The sequence below is a fragment of the Dromiciops gliroides genome, chromosome 4 (assembly GCF_019393635.1).
Source record: "Dromiciops gliroides isolate mDroGli1 chromosome 4, mDroGli1.pri, whole genome shotgun sequence".
In the NCBI taxonomy this organism is placed as follows: domain Eukaryota; kingdom Metazoa; phylum Chordata; class Mammalia; order Microbiotheria; family Microbiotheriidae; genus Dromiciops; species Dromiciops gliroides.
The window spans coordinates 443,991,284-444,012,774 of NC_057864.1; the positions used below are offsets into that span (position 1 = coordinate 443,991,284).

The window sequence follows — 21,491 nt, forward strand, 5'->3', positions numbered from 1 at the left end:
TTATGTTGCTGTGAGGTTACCTGTTACACATGGGATGACTAGGAAGTATGTGGAACAGTTTCTGAGAATCACCAATTCTCTGTATTAAAGTTCCTTATGAATATCAGAGCCTACATTGGATTTTAAAGTCTTATTAGAATGTAAGCTTCTTGAGGTCAGGGGCTATTTTCCTTGCTTATATTTTTAGCACTTAGTACATACTTCATAAATGCTTTTTCACTGAATGAGTCATTCATTCACCTCATCCCACAGGTCATTTCTTACATGTCATATGCAAAGCTTAACCATCTTGCCAGTTCATTGGTATACGCCTGTATAGGACTAGAGTAGACAGCCTTTTGCTGGAAGCTGAAGGTTTTTTCTGGGCCCATCTTGGGAATTAGAAAAACCTTTGCTGTTCTTCCTAATAATAATATATAATTTTCTGAATCTATATTTATGATTTCTTTGTGTGTTGATTTATATATATATATAGGCATGTATGTATTCAATTTTCTAAGTGCCTTCTATCTTCAAGACACTCTGCTTGTATGCTGAGGAAGATAAAAAGGTGGGGAAAGAAAGTCTGTCTTTATGTTGGAAGTGCTTCCAGTCTTCTAGAAGAGATATGACTTATATGGATTTAGGAACTATCTTCACAGAGAGGATAATGGAAGTTGTGGGAGTAGATAAGAGTGCCAAGGGTGGGACTGTTCAGGAGAGAAGATAAAAGGACAGCCTGCAGAGCCTTAGGGAACACCTACGCTTAAAGGAATGGGAAAATGAGTGAAGGCAACCAAGAGGAAGCTCTCAGACAGGTGATAGGAGGATCAGGAAAGAGCAGTTTCATAGAAACCAAAGGACAAGAGAATATCAAGGAGGAGAGGGTGGCAGGTAATAAGTGTTGCAGAATTTTCCATTAAAGGTGTCACTGGTGATCTTGAAGAAAGCAGTTTCATTAGGGTAATGGAGCTGGAAGTTAGGTTTGAGCAAGTGAGTGTTAGGTAGCTCTTTCTGGAAGTTTAGTGGTGAGAAGGAGAAGAGTTATAGGATGATACTTGAGAGGATGGCAGAGGCAAGGAAAGGTGTTTAAAGAAGGGAGAGATCTAACTATACCAGCTGGAGTCAACAAGAGCTTTATGAAGGAGAGGAGATTCATTTGTTACTGTTGTTCAGTTATTTTAGCCATGTCTGACTCTCCATGACCCCATTTGGGGTCTTCTTGGCAAAGATACTGGAGTGGTTTGCCATTTCCTTCTCTATCTTATTTTACAGATGTGGAAACTGAGGCAAACAGGGTGAAGTGACTTGGCCAGGGTCACACAGCTAGTAAGTATCTAAGGTCAGATTTTAATTATAGAAGATGAGTCTTCCTGACTCCAGGCCCGACACTATCCACTGTGCCACCTAACTGCTCCTATAGCCTAACATAGAAGAATTAACTAAAAGAATTCAGAATATTTAGCATGGAGAAGAGTAGACTTAGGGAGGAAAAGATAGCTAGCTACCTTCCAGTATTTGAAGAGCTCTAATGTAGAAGGGTGATTAAAATTCGTTCATTTGACCTTGGAACTGGGAGCAGTGGGTAAAAATCACAAAGAAGCAGGATTAAGCTGGACATTAGGAACACTTCCTAACAATGAGGCTTGTCTCTAAAAGGAGGGTGGGCTTCTTTGGAAGCATGGGCAGCTCTACCCGAGGCCATCACGTGATAGCAGTTGTAGACGATGTCCTAGGGTCTGAGCTGGACAGGACAACCTATGAGCTCCTTTACCAGTCTCAGATCCTATGATGTTCCTCCTTTAGTCACAAGTCTAACAGTTTGCTTGTCTGGTTTCCTGAGCTAATAGTGGATTAAAAGCCACAAATTAAAAAGCAGTGGTTTTGGAAGGCAGCTATAGGTAAACATACTAACTCCAGTAACAGCCCAACCTCAAGGGAAGGGATGGAAAGTATGAAAACAAGATGCAGATTCTCAAAGGAAGGGATCGTGGGGCCATCCAGCAGAGGGGATAGAGACCCTCAGTCCTGAGGCTCACTATTCTGTAGTACAGTAACTAATGTTGCTGATGACCCTCAGTCACCAAGAAAAGGTTAATAACTTTTCTGTCAACACACTCTGCCTCAGAAGTCAACAAAGGGTGTGATAGATTTTAGAACTACATCCATCCAAAATGATTAAGTACATACATATATTTTAAATTTTGTCTCTTTGCCTGGAGAATTCACTTGGGGGGAATACTTCACTTCCCAATGATATAGGAGGTGCTCCCGCATACAAATTATTTTCTACCTGAATGAGAGTTTGAGCATTTCTTGGAGAGACTTTAAAACTCAGGCAGAAGAGTCTCTTAGCTCTGGTAGCAGCTCATTGGGCCCAGGAGGCTGGCCAGTTGTCTTTGCTTGTTGTGTGAATCATTCTGACATCTCCCTTGAGAAAAGTGTAAGGGAAGAGATCTTTGTGTACAATTTTTCCTCCACGTTCAGTTTTTTTTTTCCCCTGAATAAATAGTCTCACAAATTCTCCCACATGCAAGTGACGTGAACCCCTTTTCTTTGTCCCTCTTTTCCTTTTTTTTTTTTTTTTTTGGCCTCTCTTTTCCCACCAAAACATCTGACTATTCTGGAGGGTATGGCAAAACTTAACTCTCCAACCTAGTCTGGAATGAAGGCCTGGGGCCGGGGGGGGGGGGGGGGGGTGTAGATATCTGTACTCCTGTGCCCATAGAGTCCTAGAGTCAGGAAGACCTGAGTTAGAATCCTGCCTCAGATATTCACTAGCTTTGTGACTCTGCCTCAGTTTCCTCATCTGTAAAATTGAGATAATAAAAAGACCTACCTCACATTGATCAAGTGAGGTAACTCATGTGTGTATATATGTACAACATACATGACACATAGAAGCTTTAGATATTGTTGTGAATACTTGGCAACTGTGATCTATAATGGAGGATAGAGTGTGTGTGTGTGTGTGTAAACATACTGATGTTTATTTGTGTGGGTGTGTATGTTGGAAAAGATTATTATGTCTAAATTGCGTCTTACTACGGAACAGAAATCGCTTCCCAGATTACTTTTCGTGTGCTATAAATTGAGGTTCTCCTCATCGTGTGGATGGAAGGGTTGAGAAAGATGCCAGGAAGACGTCCACTCAGTGCTCCATCCTGTACTTCTCAGGATGAAGGACGTCCACTTACTCCAACTTAACAAAGTCTAACATGAAAAACCTAAGGATGGCATTCCAAGCATTTGCTTTTTCTTAGAATTTTCATTCCTCTAATGCAAAACAAAAGTTTTTAGTAGGAAGAAACATTCCATCAGTGCTGAAGGGAGAGGGTAGTGTCTGATGCAGCTTCTGGGTGCTTGTCCTCCCTCATCTGTGAAGACAAGGATACCCTGAACATTCTTGCTAGATGGCACAGTGAATACAGCGCTGGGCCCGGAGTCAAAAAGAGTGATCTTTCTGAATTCAAATTCTTAGATGTGTGACCTGGGCAAGTCTCTTAAACTTATTTGCCTCAGTTTCCTTATCAGTAAAATGGGCTAGAGAAGGAAAAAAGCAAACCATTCCAATATCTTTGCCAAGAAAACTCCAAGGGGGCGGCTAGGTGGCGCAGTGGATAGAGCACCGGCCCTGGATTCAGGAGTACCTGAGTTCAAATCCGGCCTCAGACACTTAACACTTAATAGCTGTGTGACCCTGGGCAAGTCACTTAACCCCCAATTGCCTCACTAAAAAAAAAAAAAAAAGAAAAAGAAAACTCCAGAGGGGAGAAAGGGTCATGAAGAGTTAGACATGTCTCAAATGACTGAACAACAAAATTAGTCGGACTGGATGAGCTCTGAGGTGTCATCATCAAGCTGGGCAATGAGAAAGTATTCACAGTACAGGCCCTTATCTTCTGTGTGACTGTAGGCTCCTTAAGGGTAGGAACTATCTTACTCATATTTATCCATGGCACATTGTGAACATTAAATAAATGTTGATTAAATTAAAGTGAATGAAGGTGGAAGAGGGCACTGTTGCGTGTGTTCTCCTGTGTGGCAGGAGATGACCGTGGTCACCAACTCTGAGATCTACCAGTAGATCTTCCAGTTGAGGGCTCTTGCATATCGCCATTTAATGACACCTTCAAATTGTAAATTACATGCTATCAATCGGACCCTTCCACAACAATAACAACAACAATAGAGAGTTAGTATTTGTAGAGGACTTTTAAGTTTTCAAAGTGCTTTACAACTTTTGCCTCAGAACGACCCAGGGAGGTTAGGTGCTACTGTTTTCTCAATTTTGCAGATAAGGAAAGCAAGGCCAGCAGAGGTTAAGTGACTTGCCCAAGGTCACACAATTAGTAAGGATCAGAGGCCAGATTTGAACTCAGTTTGTTCTGACTCTAGATCAGAAGTCTACCCTGTGAACCATCATTTGGGTCATTATCCTGTGGATACTGGCTACTTTCACTTAAGTTCCATCTTCTAAATATTTATTAAGGACCCTGCATGGGGCAGCTAGGTGGCGCAGTGGATGGAGCACTGGCCCTGGAGTCAGGAGTGCCTGGGTTCAGATCCAGCCTCAGACACTTAACATTTACTAGCTGTGTGACCCTGGGCAAGTCACTTAACCCCAATTGCCTCACTAAAAAAAAAAAAAAAAGAACCCTGCATGTGCATATTACTAAAAAGGAGTCATTTGTGCCATTAGAATTATTTCATTTCAGGTATAGAGATTAGGAAAATCATCTTAGCATGTTACCAAACTCAGGCTCTGTCTTGTTCCCAACAATTTATGGACACCCTCATCCCTACAGCCATTGTGGACTTGGGGAAATGGAACCAAAGTATGGAGGAGTTGGTCAGTTGGGAGATACTGTTGGCACTATACTGAGGGCAATTGACTATAAACCCAGTTTTAAGTTTTTGGGGTTTTTTTGGCAGGACAATGAGGGTTAAGTGACTTGCCCAGGGTCACACAGCTAGTTAAGTGTTAAGTGTCTGAGGCCAAATTTGAACTCAGGTCCTCCTGAATCCAGGGCTGGTGCTTAATCCACTGCGCCACCTAGCTGCCGCCTAAACCCAGTCTTTTGAATGCAGAATACCATTAATACCTGGAGCCCGGGATACTGCCCAGATCGTTGTTATCTATATCTTGCCACAGCTTTGCCTTCTATAGATGGTGACAAAGAACAGCGAACCTTGTGGTGGAACAGTGGCATAATAGCCAAGCTCCCTGATATCGTATCACTGAAAACCACTAAGAAAGGGGGATTTTTTCCCCCTTCTGGGCAATCTGTCTTCAAAGTAAACTCCATCCTTTCTGGTCTTATGCACAAGATTCAAATTAACTTTATTCTCTCTTCTCAGCATACAGCGAGCAGCATTGGTAGTTCTGGAAAATTACTACAAAGATTTCACCATCTATAACCCAACACTCTTAACAGCCTCCAAATCCCGAGCAGCTAAGCACATGGCTGGCCTAAAAGTCTACAATGTAGATGGTATGTTTCCGGAAGTGGTTTCTGAGGTGGGATGCATGGAGGTGGGATGGGGGGAGTGGGGGAAAGAAACCATGGAGTTTAAATTTTATATTCAGTTTGGTTCTACTATCCCTTGGTGTCTGTCTTCTACAACATTCTTATTTCAGATGAGTTAAGGTGTAGGCAAACATTTATTTTGAAAGAAGTGTTGGTTAACATTTTACACGGGTTGCACAAAGAATCTAAACACAAAGAATTAGAAACAAGAGTTACACATTTTAGAAATTAAAATTTAACACATTTTAAATATTAAAAAGAGAATGAGACTGGTTTATGTTTCCCACCTTCTTCTGGGAATATCTTATCATTTAAGTCATCCTTAAGAAGAGCACACTTTGGAAAGGCTGGAGAAATACTTAGATTCAAATAGCTATCCCAAATCAGTGCATACAAAAGATCTCACTAGTTCATGCTTCTTTCTCATCATAGTTGGGGCCGTCCAAGCCTTTGTCAATTCTTTCTTGGAAATAAGGTTGGAGGAGTTGGTAGAAATCTAGAAGGACTTCAGATAGCTTCCCTTCTCTGCATATACCAGAAGAGGCTAATGTTCTCAACAAGATAAAGAATATATGCACAGCATTCAATTCAAGTACATTCTTTGGTTTTTTTTAAATGTTCATTTGATTTCTTAGTCCAGAGACAAGTTAATCTAGAGGATGAATTTTGAAGCCATCACTATTTCCTTTTGGAGCCCAAAGATGAAGTAAAACTTATATAATAAAAATGGACTAATCTGTGATTAGGGGATACATAAGAAGCATTGCATCTATCTTGGTACAGAGACAAGGAAGGGTGTCAAATGTTCAACTCTTACATGGGCTTACATATCTTTTGACTTACTATGTGCCATTTTTGCATGTCTTTGAGGTGTTGGTATATTTCCTAAAAGTTGTGGCCACCATGACACATTCCAGCATAACTTTTATTTTCCTGCGTGTGGTTGGTGTCTCCATGTCTCTTGACATTCTTTTTTCTCTGTCTGTCCTTGTTCTCCCCCTCCCTCTCATGCTCTCTCATTGTTTTGTTGCTGAAATGTGATGTTCCAGCTGCCCTTATGGCCAAACTGAAACTTTATATAACAGATGGTAAGTAACATCCTTAGCACACTCTTTTTATTTTTTATTTATTTTTTTTTTTTGCAAACATTTTAATTGTCTAGGATTCTTCATCCCATTCTTTTTCGCTTTTCACTGATACAACTGGGGTTTTATTAAGAATTTCTTTCCTGTCCTAAACTGGGCATATGAGATAAGAATTTAGGGGATGCTCCACTCAGTGGGGTATTAAATTGGGATTGTTCCTTTGGGATTTATGTAGAACTGTACTGATAAGGGTGGAGGGTATTGACAGGATTTGATGCTTCTCTTTTGCCCCATGTTTTGGACATCTACGATGTTAAAGCTGTTGTTTTTCTACCACTTTTTCCTTGAAGGCCCAGGGAACAATGCTGCAGGCCAGTCTCGGGCTATGATAGCAGCTGCTGCTCGACGCAGAGACTCCAGCCACAATGAATTGTATTATGAAGAGGCAGAACATGAGCGTCGAGTAAAGAAACGAAGAGCCAGGTACACAACTCTCCCCTACCTTGAGATAATTCAGTTCAATTTAATAAACATTTATTAAGCAATAATATATGTCAAGTGCTTTGAAAACCTTAAGACACCTGTATAAATGGTACTTCTTAGTTACTGTTGTTTTTATTATTATTATTATTATTAATCCTTACTCCTACTTACACTAACCCTTTGTCTACTGACATAAACTGGTTCTGAAGGCTGAATGAATTAGTATTTTGTGAATGCAGCATCTTCTGGGTTTTGAAAAGTCTCTTCATAAAATCATATATTTGTAGCTGGAAGAGATGGAAGAAATTGTCTCATTCTATCTCCCAATTTTATAGATACGTAACTGAGGCTCAGTGAAATGATACGGCTTCCCTGAGGTCATACAAGTAGTAAGCATCATAGCCTGGATTTGAATGCAGGTTCTCTCTCTTATTCTAGACTTGGCAGTCTTTCCCCTACTGGGGACCTCACTGGAGTCCTTCATGGTGAATTCAAGGACAATATGGCTTCTCTCTTTATCATAGTGGCTTATACCTCACATGCCAGGTACCATGTTTTAGGAAAGACATTGATAAATTGCAGAGAATTCAAAGAAGGGTTATTAGCACAGTGAAGCACCTCCAAGTCATGCCAGATGTCAATTGGTTGAAGAGAACAGGGGATATTTACCTTGGAAAAGGGAAGACTTGGGCAAGAGGGTATAGAACAATAGCTTTTTTCAAGCTTTTGAAGGGTTGTTATGTGGGAAAAAAAAAAGAATTAGATTTGTTCTACTTGGCCCTATTAGAAAGAATTAAAATTAGTGGAAGTTCCAAAGTAGGAGATTGGCATTTGTTATAGGTATTACAAAGGAAATGCTTTCTAACAATTAGCTATACAGAATTGGAATGGGCTCCTTGGAAAGTAATAGGTTTGACTTCATTAGAAACCTTTAAGAAATGGTTGGGAGCGGGGGGGTAGCTAGGTGGCGCAGTGGATAAAGCACTGGCCTTGCATTCAGGAGGACCTGGGTTCAAATCCAGCCTCAGACACTTGACACTTACTAGCTGTGTGACCCTGGGCAAGTCACTTAACCCTCATTGCCCTACCAAAAAAAAAAAAAACCAAACAAAAAACGGTTGGATGATCATTCATGGGATGTGTTGGTAGAAGGAATTCTCGTCCAGGTAGGGATTGAACTAGATGGCTTTTTTAAGGTCCCTTCCTTCTCTCAGATTCTATGTCCTTTGTTTCTGTGACCTCTCCCATTCTTTAGGTGGATTAGAACAAGGGAGGACACAGCTCTGAATCTCTTCTTTTGAAGCCTTTTCCTTCCATTGTTCTACCATTTCCAAGTGGTGTTATGTGGCCTCTTTTCTAGGACACATCACATTTCAAGAGTCTTATGAATTCATGGGCTTTTGATGTTGGCAGTAATGCAACTTAGAATACTGTATCCTGTAATTCGCACACAGAGGACTCTTCCTTGAAAAAGGCCATATGTTTATCAAGTACATAGAATTTACAGTAAATTTCGTTTATCAAGTAAATAAACTATACACTGATAACTTTGGGAATTTTGAGCCCATGGACCAATTGTACAGTAAATTTGTAGTAAAAATAAAAATAAATTTAAAACAAAATTTATAGTAAATTTGTTTATCAGATAAATAAACTATACTCTGAAGGCTTTGGGAAATTTTTAATGCATGGACAAATATACAGTGGATTTTAATCAAAATCAATTTAAAACAATATACAGTAATTTGTTTATCAATAAAATACACACTGATGACTAGGAAAATTATAGCTTGTGGGCAAATATACAATACATTTGTAATAAAAATAAATGTAAATAAAATTTATAGTAAATTTATTTATCAATTATACAAAATATATGCTGATGACTTTGGGAAAATTTTAGCCCATGGACATATATCTATATATTACATATGTATATGTGTGTGTGTGTGTGTGTGTGTGTATAAAAAACTGATAACTATTATAAGTGGGGAGTGAGGGCAGAATTAACTAGTGAATTTTACTCACACAATGAAACCATGTTAGAAGTGACACACATGCCTGTGTGTCTGCATATACAAACATACATGCATACATACACATACATACACACACTTATAAAGTATTTTGGAGTGTAGCTAATGGAGGCTGTAGCTTTTAGGGAAAGTACCTTGGAGAAGATAGGGTAGAGGAGTAAAAATATCTTCCCAGGTTTTTAAGGGGCTGTTCTTAGAGAACAATGTTGCTATTTTTGGCACTTCTGGAAAACCAAGGGAAAAGGGAGCAGATAGTGCCCTGCAGGGTGGGATGTCAGGGAGAGTACTCAGACACCAGAGAGAAGAGAAAGAGGAAGGAAGACTAAAAGACAGAAAAGGGGGGAAAAGAGACAGAAGATCCCAAACCCTGTTTTCCCTCCAGCTTTCATAGCTTCACTTTAGGACCCCAGTTCTATTTCAGCCTGCACCTCCTGTCTGAAGGGCCCGACCTTCACTCTCAGGCCAGTCACAGCATTCACAGCCGGCATGATACACAAGCCCTTGACTGGTGGTGATACCCCAAGGGAGGGGGAACCTCCAATCTCGCGGTCACCTCATCTCTGGGACTGGACGGGGTCTCCACTTCCTCTAGCCCCATTTGATTGCATTTCTGAAGTGGCTCATTACTTCTACCGATTCCTCTTATTTGATGTGACAGCTTTTCCCTGAGGAGGTTGGGGGGGGGGGAGGTGAAAGTAAGAAGAGAAGGAGATTTTCTCTCTTTGGCTTTGTTTCTTTCCTGAACTCCATTGTTCAGCCTGAAAAGCACAGGCTTTGCAAGCAAAGGACCGGGGTTCAAGTCAAACCCTTGACTTTTACTACCTGTGTGTCCTTGCTTAAGTCACTTCACTCCTTGGGCATCCATTTCCTCATCTGTAAAATGAAGGGGTTGTACTGGATAACCTTTGAGGTCCCTTCCCTGTAGGAACTTAGAACTTTTTCCCCCTCTTGTGTGTGTTTTTTAACATTATCTATGTTTTACTGTATATTTATTTTGCTAAATATTTCCCAATTACCTTTTAATATTGTTGGGGGGCTCTGTTATCTCTCATTTAGAAGATGCTGTAAGCACAGCTATCTATGACCTTATGACCCACATTTATTTCTGACAGATCATTGTTATTGTCTGTTCCCTAGACCCTGGGAAACTGGCCAGCACAGCCTTAAATACATGGTTTAAGGACCGTGTGTCTCTGTGTGTCTGTGTCTCTGTGTGTGTCTGTCAGTGTCTGTGTCTCTGTGTGTGTCAGTGTGTCTGTGTATCTGTGTCTATGTCTGTGTGTCTGTGTCTGTTTAATGTTTCCCAGCCCTTCCTTCTGAGGCACCCGCCTTTCCATCTTGCACTTGGAATGTTCTCCCTCCTCACCTCTGCCTCCTTTTTCCTCACAAAAGTGTTGCCTCCTTCCAGAGGTTTTTCCTGACCCCTGACACTGTTAGCATCCCTCCCCCATCTGTATATTTTGTATTGAAATCAAATTGTATTTATGTTTTGTATCATTATCTGCCTTCCTGTTTTCCCCCAGTAGAATGCGGACATCTTGAGGTCATCTTTTGTATTCTTAGTGGTTGGCACAGTCCTTGGCACAAACTAGCTGCTTAGTATGTGCTGATTGAATGAACTAATGAAGTCACAGACGTGTGGAAATATCAAAGGAAGAGTATGTCAGCAAAGTGTGAGGGGGGAAACCTCATTCCTGACTGAGAAGATCAGAGGGCATCCTGGGAGAGGCAGGTGGAGGGCAGTCAAGGCATAAAAAGCATCATATACAAAGACACCCCGAGTTAGGAGAGCATTAGGCGTGTCCTGGGAGATAACGAGCAGTAGATTCTGGCTGGAGCAGAAGGCATAGGGTAGTCAATCATAGTAAATGAAGCTAAAAAAGGGAGACTTGTGCCTGCTTGCGGATAACCGCCAATCTTAGGTTGATTAATTAATTGCAATTACCTAATTGCAAATAATTAATTGGAATTGGCTCCATGGTCACTTCTCCGGAATATTTATCTGAGGCCAATTAGATAATGGCTCATTCTCTTGTCAGTCATGCAGGCGGGTAGCCAATCATTAAATGTCTTTGGACCTCTGTTTTGTTATCTGATAATTGACCTCTATCAATTGACCCTTAAGGTCCCTTGCCACTCTAAATCATAAGCCATGCCCCTATTGTAAGAACCTTCTCAGCAGTCTTGTTGAAGATTTCTCAGGCTCTCTTCTGTAAGTAAATAATAATGATGCTTAATAATAATAATAATAATAATAATAATAATAATAATAATAATAATAAATGGCTGGCATTTATATAGTGCTTTAAGATTTGTAAAGTGCTTTATAAATATTATCTCATATGATTCTCATGACAACCCTGTGAGGTAGGAGTCACAGATGTCCACATTTTACAGATGAGGAAACTGAGGCAGGAAGATGTTAAGTGACTTTCCCGGGGTCACACAGATAATAAGTGTCTGAGGTCAGATTTGAACTCAGGTCTTCCTGACTCCAGGTCTGGTGACTTATTCACTATGCCATCTTGCTATTTGCTGAAGAGACTGCAGGATGCAAGATGACAGATTACAGGAGCTAGCACTTGTATCTGTTGGGAGAGGTAGGGATAAGGAGAGAAGAACGAAGGAGCAAGGGGTCAGAAATAACCTCAGTTCTTCTGCAGGATCAGAGATGTTCTTTTTTAAGTTACACATCGATTCCTGTGCTCCTGCAGGCTGGTGGTGGCGGTGGAGGAAGCTTTCGTTCATATCCGCCGCCTGCAGGCAGAAGAGCAGCAGAAGGTCCCCGGAGAAGTGATGGACCCCAGAGAGGCAGCCCAAGCCATCTTCCCTTCCATGGCCAGGGCCCTGCAGAAGTACCTGCGTACCAGCCGGCAGCAGCACTATCATACCATGGAGAGCATCCTGCAGCACCTGGCCTTCTGCATCACCCACAACATGACCCCCAAGGTACTGAGCAGTTTAGTTCTTCTCTTGCTCCTACACCCACTGGCTACTTAAACAGAGGGAGTGGCTTATTTTTTTCTTTCTAACCTTTAGTTTTTTTTCATCAGTAAAATTGGGTTCAGTTGAACCAGTAGTTATTAAGCGTCTGCTTTGATGTCAGGTGCGATGTTTGGTGCAAAGACCAAAAAGGAAGAGTCAGTCTTTGTCCTCAGAGAGCTTACGTTCTACTCAAAGAATGGAATGTAGATACTAATGATAATGAACTTTCCTGTCCCCTTTCTAAAATGATAGGGATGGTTAGGCTATCAAGTAAAGCTCTAAAATAACAAGTAAGTAAAAAATGAAAGTTGTTGTTGGGTGTAATAACACATACCTGTAGACTCTGCTACTGTGGAATGCTGAGGCTGGCAGATCACTTGAACTTGGGACTTCTGAGAGGTAATAAAGCTAAAACTTAATGAGTGTCCAAAATAAATCTGGCACTGATACGATGAGTGGTCCAGCCAGCTGGCACAGTGGGTAGAGTACTGGGCCTAGAGTCAAGAAGACTCATCTTTCTAAGTTCAAGTCTAGCTAGCTATGTGACCCTAGGCAAGTCACTTAACCTTGTTTACCTCAGTTTCCTCATCTATCAAATGAATTGGTGAAGGAAATGGCAAACCATTCCAGTATTCTCTGCCAAGAAAACCCCAGATAGGGTCACAAAGAGTCAGCCACAACTGGCGTGGTTGACGGCTACACACTTAAGCCTGAGAGCTCTCCATTTTCTCTTATTACTCTCAGCATTCATCCCTTGTGAAGAACACTGATGTACTTTTCTTCTTTGACCCCTTCAGGTGGAAAGAAATCAAGTTCTTCCTTGTTTATTTCCTCTTCTATTTCTACTTTCTTTCCACTTCATCTTTGGAAGTTTCCCATCACTACCGTTAGTACATCTTTGCTAGTTTTCATTGTTGAAATTGTTCTTTGTTTTGGTTATTGAAAATCTGAGCCTCATGACCAGGCCCTAAACTGGCTATTTTCCTGTCCTTGACATCCAGAAGCTTTCTGGCTTGTGTCCACCATCTGTTATCATGGTCTTTTAGACTTTAGTGGACAATAGGACACATTCTTTCCTCAGTTCTTAAGGAGGTATACTCCCCTTGCCCTAATATGGGCTACTGGCTGGCTCTCATGGAATAAAAACTCAAGACAATAGAGTTGCCATTTAAAAACAAACAGAAAAACCAAACCAAAACAAACTTCGCCATCCATCACAAGCTGTAGGAATAGTGATTTGAACACAAATGGCAATAGCTGGAGAATCCAACTCAAGGGCCACAGGGGAGACCGCAGCTTGCTGCCACAGAATGATTGTTGGGATGTTTATAGCAAAGGAGCTGGAGTTCTTGGTCCTAGGGAGTGGTCATTCACTTCTCTAAAAAGGTGGTTTAAAATGATTGCACCCAGCCCCCATAACTCCTTCTCACCCTCTACCCCGCAGTGGTCCCAGTAATTATGTAAATACATCATCTCTCAGAGCCTCTTCTCCTTGACTCTGAACTGTCCTAGGGTATCTTTTAGCTTCATTTCATTGGGAAAAAGAGCTAGTGAAGAAACTCCTTCTTCTAGGACAGATCTGAAACTCTTCTATAACTTACAGTTTAACCCTAAGGCACTGAGGAGTGAATTCACTTGCCCAGGGTCATTCATCTGTTATATGAGATAACTGGGACTTGAACCCAGGTCTTCCTGACTTTGAAGATGGCTCTTCTATTCACTACACTGCAATGTGACGAGAATACAAAGATGGAATACCCTCAGCATTCACAGGCTAGATGACTAGTCAATAGTCTGAGCAGCCTACCAAGAGGTTTAGGGACAAAACAAACAAAAATAAGCCCAAATAAAACAACAAAATATGGTCCTGATGTGATCCAATTCTACTTTCTACCCCAAAGAGATCCTTGTCAGTCAAAAATAAAGTGAGATGACAATAGGGCAGGAGGAGAGGCTAATGATGTCATTTTAGAGCATCCTTAACCAGAGACAGATCAAGGAACGTGGAATTCCTTCATCTCCAACTAATCCTAAAGTCACTTGTGTTGTGGCATTAATAAAATGTGCTAGACTAGAGCCTTTTTTTGTAAAGATTGTCTCTTCTTATGCCAAAGAGGGATCCACATATCCGTGGGATAGGGCAGTGCTTTCCAACCTCTCTTAGCTAGCATTTATAATAATCCTGTCATTTACATAGCACTTTAAGGCTTGAAAAGTATTTTACGTATGTTAACTCATTTAATCTTCACAACACTGTGCAGCATGTAGTATTATTGTCCCCATTTTATAGATGAGGAAACTGAGGTAGAGAGAGGTTAAGTGACTTACCCAGGGTCATATATCCAGGAAGTATGTGAAACAGGATTCAAACACAGGTCTTCCTGACTCCAGGTCCTGTGCTCTATCCACTTTGCCACTTTGCCGCTATCTTTGTATGTATTTCTTCTGTGAACTCATTGAGTCAGTCAATCAGTCACTCAGTAAACCTTTATTAAGCAACTACTATGTGCCAGGCACTTTGTTAAGCTCTAGGGATACAAAAAGAAGCAAAAGATTGTTCCTGTTCTCAAGAAGCTTACAAGCTAACGAAGGAAACAACATGCAAACAAGAAAGAACCTATATACAGGATAAATATTTATACAGAGTCATGATTTCCTTAGTATGGGCACTCCTTCCGTTGGTTTAAATTTTAAACCCTCTGTGATGTCTCATCTTGTATGACCACTCCTTTGCTATTAATGGTTCTCTCTTGGTCCCGCCATCTTTCTATCCATCAAACCACAGCCATCTACACTACCATCTTCCATCACGTAAACCTAAATATACATCAACCCAAATGTGTAAACACGTACTCACATACCAGCTGTCATCTTCTTCCCACCATGGTATTTCATCACTTAAGTATTTCTTTAAAATAGATATGTATGTATATATGTGTGTGTGTATGTATATAATATATACACATACATATATATATATATATACACATATATATACATATATTTCTTTTTAAAGGGGAGTGAAGAAAACTGCACTTGATGTATCTGTGCTGCCCTCCCTCCCCATTACGTTCCAATGAACCCCAGAGAAACAATGAGATGTGGGTATGTTCTAGTTGAAATGTTTTATTTCTTTGGAGGAAATAAAGGTGTCCCTGGGGATCAAAACTGAAGCCCAGCTAAAAACCAAACCAAACCAGACAACAGTCTGGAGATGAGATTTCCTCTTTTGATGAGCCCTTCCTCTGTTTTCAGGCATTCCTAGAACGTTACCTCAATGCCGGCCCAACCCTGCAGTATGACAAGGACCGATGGTTCTCGAAGCAGTGGACACTCGTTAGTGAGGAAGCTGTCACGAATGGACTAAGGGATGGAGTTGTTTTTGTACTTAAGTGCTTGGACTTCAGCCTTGTCATTAATGTGAAGAAAATCCCATTCATCGTGCTTTCTGAAGAGTTCATAGACCCCAAATCTCATAAATTTGTCCTTCGCTTACAATCTGAGACATCAGTTTAAAGGTTTTATATTTGTTGCTTTTAAATATATATATATATATATATATTATATTGTGGGATTTTTCTCTGGTTTTGGTTTCTCCAATGCTGACTGAAACTGGCAGACAACAGACTGGTATTCTTTGACCATCTGCACTTTATTTGGAAAAAGGTAGGGGACTCTTGTCCTGAAGAGAGACAACAAGATGCCTGGCCTCAGTAGTTGACCCTCCCACAGAAGCCTTCTCACTTTTTGCCAGAGTCTTATAGATAGCTGTAAACCAAATTGGAGTTGGCGTGTTCATGGGAACCTTGCCTTATAGCAGCTAGTCCTCAGCATCATTCAATCCCCTCCCCCCATCCTCTCCACTCTCCACTCTCCACTGGGTCCGCTTCATGTACCCACAGGTTCCTAGAGAAACGCCTCTCTTCACAGTAATGCTCCTGGTGTTTGCCCAGCGGTGCAGGGCCAGCCGTTCACATTTGGAACAAGGTGACCCTCACTGGCCCAGGAAAGACGGGAAGTTGGTCTGCCCAGCCTGTATTGTGTGTAAAGGTCTAGCACTGCTTTGTCATCGTGGGCCATGGGCCATTACAGAAAATGCCTTTTTTTCATCTTTGCTGCCTTCAAATCCTTCAGAGAAATCACAGTGAATAAGTGCACTATCAGATTGTGGTTCTTGTATTATTTGAACACCCCACTCCTTCCCTCAACCCCACTCCTCACTTCCCAAAGATAACTACTTTGCTGTTTGTCTTACTTAGCCCTGTTTCCATTCTGCCTGGAAGTGCCCCTTGGCTGTTGCTGCTGGCTCTTCTCCTTAGAGCTTGGAGGAGTACGCAGGGTGAAACCCCAGCCTTTGAATAAGGGCCTCCATGACTCCTCTTTATCTACTGTAGATTTGCACACACACATAAATAGCTACTTGGAAGATGCTCACAGAAATCTCCCTGCCATTGGAGACTTGTATCTCTACTACTTCCAAGATAGGCCACTAACAGGGGAGAATTCTAGTCAAATTCAACAAGTGATTATAAAGCACCTACTATGTGCCAGGGAATGTAGACTGTAAAGCTGTGGTTTTGAGATGAACAGGTATGGCTGAGTATCATACAGCTTTGGGGCAAGGTGGGAGAGAGAGAGAGAGAGAGCGAGCGTGCGCGCACACGCATGAGCATGTGCCTTCCCCCAAGGTTGTCTTGCTAAGAAAAATCAAACCATGTCCGCTGTAATGGAACCTAACCACATCCAATCCCTGAGTGGGAGTGAGCTATCAGACAGGGGTCAGGTGAATCAGAACTAGTTGCTCACATGTCACTTTCAACGGGCTTCTTTCCCATCTATGTGGCTTGAGGAGCTGTTTCTAGCTGGTCACCAGCCATGGTGCTGAGAGAAGCCGAACCCTGCCCCTGCATTGTTGGGGGCGCAGAGTGGTTCGATACTGTCTCTCAGGCAAATCCATCATGGAGCAGGAGCATCTTTTGCCTCTGGCTCCTATGTCTCCACCACAAACTTTTACAGTTTTATTTTAAAGCATTCAGTATTGCTTTACAGCCTGGGCTTTCAGGTCTTCTGTTCCATTATTACGTTGTGTTAGATGGTTTCAGTGTCCAGCATTCATTGATTTTGTTCATTGATTTTGGTGTGTTTTTCTGTTTTAGTACCTTGTATATCCTTAAAGAAAATGTCTTTGGAGGTGTAAATGACACCTGTTACTGAAAATTAGACTATCTTTTTGGGTTGGCAGTGTTGTTCTAATTCTACAGTGAGGTGGGTAAGAGAAAAAGGGAAATCGGGGGCGACTAGGTGGCGCAGTGGATAAAGCACCAGCCTTGGATTCAGGAGTACCTGAGTTCAAATCCAGCCTCAGACACTTGACACTTACCAGCTGAGTGACCCTGGGCAAGTCACTTAACCACCATTGGCCCGAAAAAAAAAAAAAAAGAGAAAAGGGGAAATCCTTGGGGCCTGGCTCGGTGTGAGAATCCACCATTCAATTTCTAGGACACCCCCACACACACCCCCACACACACATGCACACCCTTCCCCACCCCCACTTATGAGAAATAAACATCACTAAACCATGCTGCTGCTCTCCTTTGGGATTATGCCCTCAAGGTCCCCTCAAAACCGAAAGTTGCTTAGAATACTCAGTCACCTTCTCAGGAAATATATTTTGTGGTATGGGAATGTGATTTTAGTATATAAAGGTGTGTTTCTAGTACCAAGTGCAGAATAGATAGGCATCTGCCAGATAGTAAACATGTTTCTTTTTAAAGGGCCCTAGAATTCCATGCTCTTGAAGGGAAATGCTGGTGAGACAAAAATTTTGGTCTTTAAAAAGAATTCCTGCAGCTAAGGTGGCGCAGTGGATAAAGCACCAGCCCTGGATTCAGGAGGACCTGAGTTCAAATTCAGCCTCAGACACTTGACACTTACTAGCTGTGTGACCCTAGGCAAGTCACTTAACCCTCGTTGCCCCGCCAGGAAAAAAAAAAAAGAATTCTTTTGTGTTACCAATCGGCCCTTTCAGTAACTCACATGGAAGGAGTTAAACAGGACTTTCTTTCTGCCCCCTATTAGTGCACTTTCTCCTTTGAATTTCTCCAACTTGAGTATAGTGACAGGCGAGTTCATTTTCACTCTGCAAAAACCCCGTCATTTGTGCATTCCCAGCAATAGTGGGAAAGACTGAAACTGAGAAACTAATTTTCCCATTGAACCCAGACCAGATGTAGGAAGTCATTTGGTTTTCTAAAGAATCACTTTTGAGGGCAGCTAGGTGGCGCAGTGGATAGAGCACTGGCCCTGAAGTCAGGAGGACCTGAGTTCAAATTTGAACTCAGACACTTGATACTTACTAGCTGTGTGGCCCTGGGCAAGTCACTTAACCCCAGTTGCTTCACCAAAAAATAAAATCACTTTTGAAAGATGGAACCTGGATTTTTAGAACTCTCTTGGAGTGAGTTTCTCATGAATGTGATAAAGTGAAGTCCTTTTGCACTACATTTGATACTATATTTGTATCTCTTCAGATTGAGGGAATAGAAACAATGAAAGCAGTTGGCATGTGGCACTCCAAAGCCGACTTGCTGAAACATTATGGCTGTTAAGTTTTCTCATTCTATCTTTCTGTCAGGACTTGTGACAATTTTTTTTAAAAAGGCTACTGGGTAATACATACATATACATATACACATACATGTGTGTATGTGCATGTGTGTAAATATATAATACACATGCATAATACCTATATGCATATGCATATAGGTATGTATGATATACACATTTATTTATTAAAAGATCTACACTTCAGCTGAAAGAGGCTTCAGATCACCTTTAAATGCCGTCTTAAGTTTCTTTCTGCCATATCCACAAACTGTAGCTTTCAAGTTTACAAAGTAGAAATGCACAAACCACCTCCAGACTTTATAAAGACTCCCCATCTGATTTTTCCTTCCTGGTGAATTATTAGGGGATAACTCAAACTCATATGTGTCTTTGGTATACAAAGTCACAGTATGGCAGACTTCTTAAGTACCATCCCATCTTTTGAGTGTTCCCAGCCCTACAGGGTTTTTAAGCTTCCTTAGTATTACTTCCTTAGTATTACTCTGAGCACCCCAAGCCCTTATTTGTGTATTTAGAAAGTTGAAGGACTGAGCTCAATCAAAATGGAATCTTTCACTTTTAGATCTGGAAGGAGTTGTAAAGGTCATCTAATCCATTCTCCTCATTCTATGAAGAAAGAGACCCAGAGCGGTGAAGGAGCTTGCCCAAGGTCACAGCTAGTAGCTAGTGGGAGAGCTGAGATTAGAAGCCCATTCCTCTTAAAGTCAAGACTTCTTTCCACTGTATCTGTTAGTTCAAATAGAAAACTAGTATTCTGTCATAACTTTAAAAAAAATTTTAAATCCCTTTTATTTTTTTAATATATGCTATTTCCCTCAATCACGTTAAACCATTTTTTTTTAACATTTGGGTTTTTTAAGTTTTGAGTTCCAAATTCTATTCTGTCATAGCTTTGCTGATCACTCACATGGCCTCCCAACTCTTGTTAACACCCTCATAATCTATTCTCTCTCATTTTCTCCAATCTGTATATAAGCCAAATCCATTTATAATATAGGACAAGGGGGTATCTCCCATTCTTTGGTGTGACTAGAATTTTGTTGTATCAAGTATTGCTGGCTATTGGCTTGTGTTTGCGTATCCTTTTTGTTATACAGAGATTTGGGCTGTAATAGTATTTATTATTACATGATTGGACCTCCATCCATCCACATGTTCTCTCACAAAAGGGAAATGTACTCATTTCTAGTTACCCGTGATTCCTGAGCGTATGTGTGTGTGTCTATGTCCATATCATTTTTATCCTAGTGTACAAATTGATTATCATGCACACCTACCCTACAGTGACAGACTGAATTAATTTCTTGGCCTCTCGGGGACGGCTAAAAGGGTACCACGGGCACACAGCACTTAGTTGGAGCCCAGGGAGGATAGTAGACAGGTCTCCATGATGGAATGAGTATGCTTGTGTGTGAATGTCTGTGATTCTAATATATATAGGAAAGACAGCACAAATCTGGATACCTATGGGATACAGGTGAGAATATGTGTGTATGGGTAAGAATGCATGGATCCCTATTTGTATCTCCATTTGTGTCTTTGTGTTCCCTCTCAGTGGTTCTCTAGCTACTCCTCAAGAGATACTTAAAGCCACTCAATGATTTTGTTTTCAAAATAATGCCTCCCTGCCCTCCTGCTACTTACTTCTTCCTACTCCTCCTTTTCCATTTTCCAATACTTGATTGAAGCCCAGTCACATTGGTTTCTTCCCAGGAATAACAAGGTGAGACAGGTATCCAATCACTGAGGGCAAGCTTGGAACCAATAATTAGCAGTATGTACAACATTTCTAGATTAGTGAGACTGCAACAAAATGAATATTTGTGAAACATAACAGAGACCAAATCCCATTACAACAGTTATTATCATTGTATAACATTCACTACATTGGAGGCTTCTTGGAATGCTACTTGCCCTCCCATAAAATATGAGTTTGACGATTTGTCCTAAATCCTTTAGTATTGGGAGTACCAGGGAAATGTCAGACTTTATAACTTATAACAGAACCCTGCGTTATGAACCATGAAAATGACAGAGTGAGGCCGTGGTCTGCATGGTTCTAGTACTTGAGTATTTTTATTAATTGTCCCTCCCATAATTACAATGAACAAGTCAATGTGTAGCAGGATGATGATAGAAAAAGGCCTTGTGTTCAAATTCTGATTCTCCCACTTACTCCCAGTGTGACTTTGGGCAGGTCATTCTCTCTGAGCATTGGTTTGTGCATTTTTAAATGGGTTGGACTAGGTGACCCATGAGGTGCCCTCTAGCCTCTTTATTCATGCCACATATGACAAAATCCCAGTAGAACAATAGCCGATGTTACTCTAGTGCTTTAAGATTTGCAAATTGTTTTGTGAATATAATCATAATGGAGCAACCTCCAGCTAGAAGATTTATCAGATGAAATGTTTGTAAATATATTGTACTTGGCTTTGACCTGGGCCTTGATAAGGCACTTGGGAAATCCGATGTAGATAACAATAATAGTAATAGCTAGCTAGCGTTTACATAGCTCTTTAAGGTTTGCAAAGCTCTTAACAAATGCCATCTCACTTGATCCTCACAGCACTGGGATTTAGGTCTTGTTATCCCCAATTTACAGATGAAGAAACTGAGGCTCAGATGGGTTCATTGATTTGCCTAGGGTCACACAGCTGGTAAGTGTTTGAGACAGGATTTGAACTCGGGTCTCCTTGACTCCAGGTCCAAGGCTCTGCACTATAGGCACCACCTAGGATGTGGATGGGCTATACATGTGGATG

General features: G+C 41.1%; 1 protein-coding gene across 2 annotated transcripts in view; it reads left to right on the forward strand.

The window, feature by feature from the left end:
* Nucleotides 1-21,290, forward strand: part of VANGL1 (VANGL planar cell polarity protein 1) — a 70,199-nt gene extending 48,909 nt beyond the window's left edge. Inside the window, exons 5-9 of one of the 2 annotated variants that reach the window (XM_044002636.1) lie at nt 5,341-5,474; nt 6,560-6,598; nt 6,946-7,078; nt 11,829-12,063; nt 15,355-21,290. In XM_044002636.1, coding sequence (XP_043858571.1) covers nt 5,341-5,474; nt 6,560-6,598; nt 6,946-7,078; nt 11,829-12,063; nt 15,355-15,615 — 802 coding nt within the window. In that variant the 3' untranslated portion in view covers nt 15,616-21,290. The remainder of the gene's footprint in view (nt 1-5,340; nt 5,475-6,559; nt 6,599-6,945; nt 7,079-11,828; nt 12,064-15,354) is intronic. The other variant, XM_044002637.1, reaches the window with a different exon arrangement.
* The last annotated feature ends 201 nt before the right edge of the window (nt 21,291-21,491 follow it).